The sequence below is a fragment of the Spinacia oleracea genome, chromosome 2, assembly GCF_020520425.1.
Source record: "Spinacia oleracea cultivar Varoflay chromosome 2, BTI_SOV_V1, whole genome shotgun sequence".
NCBI classification, from domain to species: domain Eukaryota; kingdom Viridiplantae; phylum Streptophyta; class Magnoliopsida; order Caryophyllales; family Amaranthaceae; genus Spinacia; species Spinacia oleracea.
The window spans coordinates 104,494,296-104,503,688 of record NC_079488.1 but is presented as its reverse complement, the minus strand read 5'-3'; the positions used below and the strand labels follow the sequence as shown (position 1 = coordinate 104,503,688).

Sequence of the window (9,393 nt, the reverse complement as noted above, 5' to 3'; positions counted from 1 at the left end):
TTGGATGAAAATTGAATTAGGTAGCCATACATAAAGGTTTCATCTATTTTTTTCATTTTCAGGTGGTAAAAACAAGTTTTAATATATTTTTAGGTGCTAAAATACAAGTTTTAATTTTATAGGTGGTAAAAAATAATTTTTTGATTTTTATAGGTGGTAAAAAAAAATTGTCCTTTCCTTTTTACCAAATTTTTAGAATCAATAAAAAATATATAGAAATAGGTCTTCAGCCGGTCCAAACATAATCGGTCCGGTCTTCGGGTCTTGAATTATCAAAATTTCGATCTTCGATCTGGCCCGGTGGTTTGAACCGATCAACACCTCTAGTTAAACCTGGAAAAAAATTACACCATATTTTTTGTTTAAAATGGGCGTATTTCGAAAAGCAAAAATTATTTTTTTACCACCTAAAGATTGACTTTGTTTTTTACCATCTAAAAAAATAGAAATTATTTTTTACCAACTAAAAATAAAATAAAAATTATTTTTAAACACCTCTTAACAACAAGATGAAGGAAACGTTATGTGAGGCCCCTTTTTTGACACAAATCAAATATAAATCATACATTTTTTTGATAATCGTATAAATCATTACATTAAAGTAACTTGATTCTCGTTTGCAAATTAGGAAAATAATTATGCGCACTTTGACAAATATTAACAAATTATGTGAATTAATGGGAAGCAACAATAAATGATAGCTTATACACATGAAAATTATGGGACTAAAGAATGGAAATAAAAAATATAGTCGTTCAAATAAGATACGCATAACATTTCCCAGAAGGTCCAGTATTTACACCATTTTTCATGACAACATCTAAGAAAATTTCAACAAAACTCAACTGGTTGAGTCCTCGTTCTTTCAAGGTCATCTAGACAAGTCATCAAGTTCACAAGATTGAATAATTTTTTATATTACAGATATACAGGGTTGCAGATTTTAACTATAAACAGGAAAATGTTCCTTTATTAGTAAGGGTGACAATTACAGAACACAAAACATTTCCAGTTGATTACAGACTCATTATTTACTCCATATACAAAACTTTACACTCTGTAGTTTGATAGTACAAGAGTATGTTAATGAATTATGAGCCATTGGTCGGTTTCCCACACGGACGCCGGGAGAGACTAACTCTTGGATGCTTTGCTGATCTCTTGTTCTTCTTCTTTGTCAACTTCTTTTCCAAGTCTTTCAACTTCCCTTCTAGGTTAAATATGACTTCTTGCTGCTCCTTCCCAGCTGCAACTAGCTTTTCTAGCATCTCTCTCAACTTTTCATTCTCTTGTATAATTGTCTTATCAATCTGCTCATCCTTTTTACCTCCTACAACTGAACTTTGATCATCCCATTGTTCAACCATCATTCTGCATTTCTCCTCAGATTGTCGCGTATCAGATTCACGAAGTTCTGGCTTTAAAATTTCAGACCCGTTGCCTTGATCACCAGCAAAGATCTCTGATTCATCCTCATTGTTGTAAAAAGGATCCATGAGTAATATTGAGCTCTCCACCTTAACCTGATCCTGATTTTCCTTTAAATCTGGGACTTCAGCACCTTTCTCTACCTGAACACCAGATTCTACTGCAGAAATCTCCCTTTTACCGGTTGTTTCCCGTGGCTTGCCGTCAACCTCCTCCATGAGAGGCATTTCAATGTCTTCCGCGCTGATAATATATCCAACTTCCTCTCCAGTCGCAATCTTCTTGTTACATATTTCAAGGGCCTCAGAATTTTCCTTTTCTTTGACAAGAAGGTCCTCATTTTCCTCTTCTACCCAATCGCTAGGTTGATCCACCTCTAGATCATTGTTCATTCTTCCTGAAGTCTCACTCTTAGTTAGCTCCTTGCCATCATCGCTCTGAGAAGCAAACTTGGAAGCGCACAGATCACCCTCCATCACTGGAATCTCCTTGTCATCCTCCTCCACAACCTCTACTGGCAATTCACGTAGAATATATGCTTCTTGATCTTCATTCTGCCCTGCTGTCTCTTTCACAATTTTCATGTTAGCCAGAGACTTCTCTTCCAACTCTTGAGCTTGTTCTAAGTGATGCTCTTCCTTATTCTGGACTCCGGATACCAAATCATTCTGAACTGCAGCATCAACATGGCCTGAAGTTGCTAGAGACTCCTCCTCAACAACCTCGAGGGGCAGTTCAGAAAGAAAATTTGCATCCTCATCTTTGTTCTCAGATACCATATCATCATCCATGACTATGTGGTTCGCATTGACTAATGGCTCTTTTAACTCCATTGATAATTGTCCCTGGACAGTTTCACTTGCACCAGGCTCCTTCTCTAACACTTCAGAATCCAACCCCGTTGTAACAACATTTCCATCTGTTCTTCCTGATGGATTCACAGTCTTATCTTGAGGTCCTTTTTGTGAATCCAAATTCAGCACTATTTCCTCACTACTGCTCTCATTTTGAGAACCGCCCTCGACATCTTGAGGAAGACGAGTTTGAGTTGAAGACAAGTCATTTGAGCTAATCCCTTCCCCTTCAAACGCCTTGGCACTGTTCTCTCTGTATACGCTGTAACCTTCAGAAGCTTCAGCACAAGGGGTATCCTGGGCCAGTTGAATACACTTTTGGCTCCTTATTGAATCAAGCTTTTCCTGTAAATTAATCAAATCTTTTGCCACAGATTTCCTGACATCCCGGACAATTTCGTGCAATCCCTGGAATCCAAAAACATTTAGCAACTTAGACAAACACAAATGCGATAAGTTTAAAACATGACATGAAATAAAAACTGAAACAAGTGCCAAGTTGCCAACAACAGAAAAATTACTAATTGAAAAAATAAAAAAGAAGTAGACCAACAATACCTGTATAGCATCCAACTTAAGCAACAGGTTCATTATTGTCTCCCCAACAGCTGCTTTCTCTTTATCTTCTATGGCAGAACAAGACTCGATATCTTCAATGTGCTTTTTCACCAGAATAGCCTCTTCACAAATTCTTGCAATTTGTTTGAGCTTTTTAACTAATTCCCGTCTTCTAACACTATACCCACGATATGCAGACTGGATAACAACAGCTGCTTCCATATCAGTCATACATCTTCTCTCCTCTTTGCCTTTGCTTTCTTGCTCACATTCATCTTCTTTTCCTGCTTGCAGTTCTTGTGCTTGCACCCAGACACCCCCAACTTTCGCATCTTCTGGTTTATTATCACTATCACCCTGTTGCATTACCATTTTCTCTGCACCAGCTACCTTATCTTTCAAAATTTCTGATCCTTCTTGTGCACTTCCTGCACCTTGAATTTTATTTTGGCTGGGTATCTTCTCTACATCTTTGACTTTTATCCCTTTACTCGGTCCTTCTTTCACACCGGGGGGACTAGGAGATCTCGAGATTCTATTACCATTTTTCTTCTTTGGTGGATCAACCCTCAAGCAAATTGGAGGGAGCTTAGACTTCTTAGTGTGCGATAATGATTGCCTACCGGTACAATTCTTTGCAGCATCCTGACTTGCTTTACTCAAAGCTGCGAGATCAACCTTATGCACCTCCTCATTCTTTGACAACTTGTGAACATGCTCTTCTAACTGCTTCACAGGGATTATTCTCACATTACTTTTTTTATCAACCCCCAGTGTTCCAACTTTACTATCATCATCTCCTGCCGCAGTCTTCCCTTTCTTTGCTTCAGTTTCATTATGCTCAAGTTTCCTTGGAACAACCTTCAAAGCAGAAGAAGATTGCATATTTTGGTCTTTGTTTTCTGTACCACAACCCTTCTTTTCACCCCGGCTTTTGTTCTCTTGGTCACGACTTAGCACTGCTTCACCACCATCCATCAATTGTTTAATTCTATTAATGTCCAACGGAAACCATCCATTCCTTAAATTTGGATCCTTTTCTACTGATCGTACACCCTGGTGAGGTAGAGAGCCTTCAGTATTCTGTGCTTCTGTCTCAACAGGTCTCTGTTGCACTTGCACTTGAGGCTTCTTGAGGTATGGCAAAATTTGTTGTCCACTTGCCTCATTATCAACCAACTTTCTCGGCTGCTCTTTGTTCATCGTATACTCAGATGGAATCCGCATAACCGGATGTTGAAAGTTGTTTGCTCCAGCAGGAAACAAAGACTCACTTTTCTTTGTCTCAACATCTGGCTCCTGTTCTTCAATCGTGACATTGTTTCGTCCTTTCACGTGACATGGATGATTCGAGCACCCGCAACAATGAAATTGATCTCTCGGTGCACTCTTGTCAAATTCATATCTAGGTAACTCCATGGAATAATGTGGGGGTGGGGCATAGTACATGGGGTGAGACTGAGGAGGGTAAGGAGGATAGCCACCACAAAAGTGGTTGTAAGTTGGTGTTGGTGTTGGTGTTGGTGGTGGTGGAAAATGAGAGCAGGGTGGTCTGAAATTGTAATAAGCAGGATATTGACCATGAGTGCAGCAACTATGGCACTGCATTGGAGCTAGATAGCCATAGTTATGAGGCAAAGACTCTTTTGGTGGGTCTTCCTTCATCTGAGGAGGAACAGCTTCCCAACTAGGGTAATAATACTGAGTAGATGGCATTTGACTTCTTTGATAAGGGTATGAATTCATGCCTGTGTAGGCCGGAAACATCTTAGCAACACTTGTTTAAGACGGAACCTTGCTAGTCTAGATGATATGCCCACTAAAACAGCTGCAATGAGAACGGCATAAATGTTAGTCAGTCAGCCCTGGCATAGAAAAATGATTTGAGAACTACAACATATAATTTAACTGTTAATATGGGGAAGATTTTATCACCCCTATATATCCAAAGCACATAGAATTTTATGTTAATACAATATTTACAGCGGGAAAAAAACATCTTATCTGAACTACTACGAACATAAAATATTTGTAGGCCAAGTCTTACAGCTACATGATATGTTTTCAACTGAAACAAGAATGCCATTTCTATTATAACTCAAGGCCACTAATCTTCTCTTCCATAGTTCCATCACGTAAATGATGTTAAAATGTTAATCTAGAAAAATCTAAATCTAGAATGTACCATATAAAAATCTAGTAGTAAAGTGTGTAGAAAAATCTAGACAAAACAATGTCAGTAGAAAATTATAGAGAGCATGATGATGACCTATATTGAACAACTACAAATAGGTTGTATTTTCATAAGATTAAGGATGAGCCAATCAAGAGAGCTCCCATTAAAAAAAAAAAAAAGAAAAAAAGAATAAGGGGTAGAAACAAGAGTTCTACCAATGGGCTCTCGCAATATTGTTGTAGAATTCTTATTAATGAAATCATGATGAAAATACAATTTTGTTATATAATTGAAGTCCATCAAAACGTCCTCAAATTTCTATCAAATGACCATTGCACACTACATATTACATCATGTCTCATTTCTCAAACTTCAACTCTTTGTATATAGAGGAGTTTAATTTAATTAAGAAAAAGTACTTCATCACAAGAGGGGAAATCAAATGCTGCATAAACGGAACAAGTCCAAGCAATTGGAATGAAATCAACCGCCAGTGAACCAAACCAAAAAACAGAGATATAGATAACCACATGAAAGATTGGTATGCACCTGATTTTGCTTACTTAATGCATTAGGTAAACTTATTCTCTGATCTGGAAAGGTAATTGACTAAGGCCAAGAACTAGAAACCTACATAGAAAGTCCTCGAGATAAATTCATCAAAGAATGATTCAAGTAAATAGTAGTGAACCAATATACAAGTTCTAGCATTCAAGCTACAAACTTTGCAACAACGAGTCTGTTCAGACCACGAAACATATACACTTAGTTTTAAAATCCACTTTACTCACAATATAACATCCTTATAGGATAGTTGTTAGATTATTCCCAAACACCTCATTGTCATCACTCAATTTAAAAATGGTGACCTTGATTTTTTTATTTTTTTGTCATAGATCAATACTAATGCGAGTCTTAAAAAAACGGAGTCCATATTTTTGTCACAATCTTAAATTTTCAATTTTTTAAGGTAATCTCCAATCAATTGATCAGCGGAACTTTGAAGAACCCTAACTAAAATTGTATTATGCAAAATTACGGCAACCGTCAAATTCTAGCAGTATAATGTGCAAAAATCTGAAATTAATGATCAAAAACATAATTTCAGAAATGAACCAACAATACCAAATTAGTCATACATTTAAAAGATGAAATTGAAATCATCAATCACAATGAAAATCAGCATTTCTAATTTTTAAGAGTTTAAACTACAACATTATTAAAATCAATAGCCAAAAGGGGTTTTGAATCAAGGGAAAACTTACAGCTTAAATAAATTCAGCCAAATGATCCCAATTCTCACTAATTTAACTTTGTGTCGAGCGCCTTTTTCTTTGAATTTTGTAACCAGAAGATCGTTTTTTTTCTTTCTTTTGCAGTTATATGAAAATGGATATTTGAGAAGCGTTTTTATACAGAGAGACTGAGGCATGATGATCAGAAGCAACAGGAAAGAGAGAAGGAAGAGATAATCGTTAAGGAGGTTCCAGATTATTCCCGCAACTTTGTGTTCTGGATGTTTCAGTTGTGAATTACATGTCCTTCTAGAATTCAAAACCTAACCCACCATTTTTTATTTTTTATTATACTCGTATTTTCTTAATTACCTCAGTGCACGATACGACGATACTTGTAACTACCTCAACGCGTGGATGGTGCAGGGGCCTGCACGTAGATCTACGTGCACCTGCACCAAAACGCAAACACATTAAAAGAAAACGCAAAAAACAAAAAAAACGAAAAAGAACATAAAAAACTAAACAAAAAGAACTAGAGTAAACAAAAAGAACATTAACTAAACCTGAAAAGAACACTAATGTCAAAAAACTAAAGAAAATGTACAAAAATAAAAATAACATATTCTCTCTCCTGATAACTATAAAAAGAACAACTATTTTTCAAAAAGAACATCGTGTGAAAAATGCAATAGAAAAACAAAAAAAAAATACATATTATCGATAATATTATTAAATATTAAAAAACTGTAAAAAAATTAAAAAGAACACAAAATAATTATAAAAAAGAACAACAACTTTTTTACAAAACACAAAGAACAAAATTAGAAGAAAAATAAAATAACAAAAACTAAAAAAAAAAAAAAAAAACCACAATAAAAAAAGAAAAAAGAACAGAACACATGAAAAAAGAACATCATTTTCTTTTTCCTTATCAAACAAAAGAACAGAATGAAAGGGACGAAAAGAACAACAAATCTATGTTCTTTTATTAGTTGTATTTGTTCTTATCAAACCAATTAGTGTTCTAATTAAAAAGAAGAAAACGACGATACTTTGATGCACTTAAAACTAGATCTATATTTTTATTTAAATGTATTTTTGTTTTTATCCCACACATAAGATCTATGTTCTTTTATTAAGTGTTATTTGTTCTATTCAAACGATTTTATGTTCTAATTAAAAAGACAAAACGACGATTTTTTGATGCACTTAAAACTAAATCTATATTTTTTTTTAAAAGTATATTTGTTCTTTTACCACGAATCAGACTATGTTCTTTTTTAAGTGTTATTTGTTCTTTTCAAACCATTATATGTTCTTTTTTAACAATCTATGTACGTTGATATAAAAGAACAAACTATGTTGATGACACAGTAAAAATAAAGTTGTGAAAAAGAACACAACAATCCGAAAAGAACATTAGATGAAAAAACAAGGAAACGTACCTTAAACACTTGATCAACATTTATCAGGAGCATCAACATTGAACTAGTGTTTTTCTTAATTCACTCATTTTCAACAAACGAGAAACATTCAGAAGGAATTTTAGAGAGAGAATAAGGAGAAAATGTATTTTTTTACTCTTTCATTTACCATCTCACTCTTTCTCTCTCGAAAAATCTCTCTTATGTTGAGAGAATATAAATCCTCTCCCCTCTCTCTCTCTCTAAAATGTATTTCTAAAATGACTAATGGTTATGACTCATAAGTACAATTATTATATATATAGTTGCTGAAAAATAGAAAATGAACAAATAGGAAGTAGAATCAAAGAATTGAAGAACAGAGAAGGAGAAAAGAAAAATTGTTAAAGGAGTGCATAATGAGAACCGTGCACGTGTTTTTATTTTGTTCTTTTAACAGAGTATTATGAAAAGAACAAATGAAAAGTCTTAAAGAACAAATATAGAGACTAAAAGAACAAGTCAAGTACTTTGTCCCACAATAACATATGATTCGGAATCATCATTTTCATCATTCTGTTATGAATTATCAAGCACATTATTCATAATATCTGAAAAAATAATAGGTTAATATGTATAAAAACAAGAAAAAGAACGCAATCAAAATAACAAAGGATAAATAAAAAGTAACAAGAAAAATAACACAATAAAATAAAAAGAACAAGTTATGAAATGCAAATAAAATTGAAAATAATAAAAAAGAAGAACACAATAAAATAAAAGAACAAATTATGAAACGCAAATGGTCTATTTTTCTACTATAATGAAACTGTTCTTTTAATACGAGCATAATGTAACTGTTCTTTTCATTCGAGCATATGTTCTTTTAATACGTAAAACTGTTCTTTTCTGGAAAAAATCGTAATTACATAATCAAAATCTTCAAAATCAACGATTTCAACGAAATCAGCGTGTTATTACATAATTTGATTCATTAAAATCATCAAATTCATCAAAACACGATTATTACAAAATCAAAATAGTCAAAATCATCAAAAACACAACTATTACAAAATCAAAATCATCAAAACATGCCATTTGTTATTACAAAATTGAAATTTTACCTCCCAAAATCTGATTATCAGCTGTAGAATTCAGATTTGAAGAAGAAGAATCAATTTAATTTGATGTTGAAGCAGAAAAATCAACGAATTTTTGGGGATTTTCATTAATTTCTCTCTCTAAAACCCATTTTAGAAAACCTAGACTTTCTCTCTCCTCTTCACAGTTTGAATTCAAAACATAAAACCCAGAAGAATATATATCGCAAAAATAACAAAAATCAAATAAAAACGCGATAAACATAACTGAAAAGAACAGAGCTTTTAATGTTCTTTTGTTCAGGGGTGTTCTTTTGTTCAAGGGCATTGTTCTTTTTTCTGGGAATTTAATGAAAACGCGTGTTTTGTGTTTAATGTTGGTCGTTTTAATCCCGGTGCACCTAGAGCTACGTGCACACGCCTGCACCATCCAAATTGCGGTAACCACCTGACTAACGTAGTTAGATTATCGGTGACAAAGGTTTTCTAACCCATTTTCGATTTTGATTATTTTTCTATCATGATGGAAGGATTACCTTTTAAGTTTCAACGATAAAGTTTTATGTATACTCGGTAGCAATAGTATTAGAAGTTCGTTATAAAATAAGGCCCTATTTTTACCTTGTATGCTTGGAT

At 34.0% G+C, this 9,393-nt stretch overlaps 1 protein-coding gene across 1 annotated transcript; it reads right to left on the bottom strand.

Moving 5' to 3' along the window:
• Positions 1 to 892: 892 nt before the first annotated feature.
• On the bottom strand, positions 893 to 6,556 carry LOC110790218 (BAG family molecular chaperone regulator 6). The gene is made up of 3 exons (XM_021995008.2): positions 6,282 to 6,556; positions 2,841 to 4,668; positions 893 to 2,690 (listed from the first exon to the last, which is right to left on the bottom strand). The coding sequence occupies exons 2-3, from the start codon at positions 4,605 to 4,607 to the stop codon at positions 1,092 to 1,094; spliced, it is 3,366 nt and encodes a 1,121-aa protein (XP_021850700.1). The 5' UTR covers positions 4,608 to 4,668; positions 6,282 to 6,556; the 3' UTR covers positions 893 to 1,091.
• Positions 6,557 to 9,393: the final 2,837 nt, after the last annotated feature.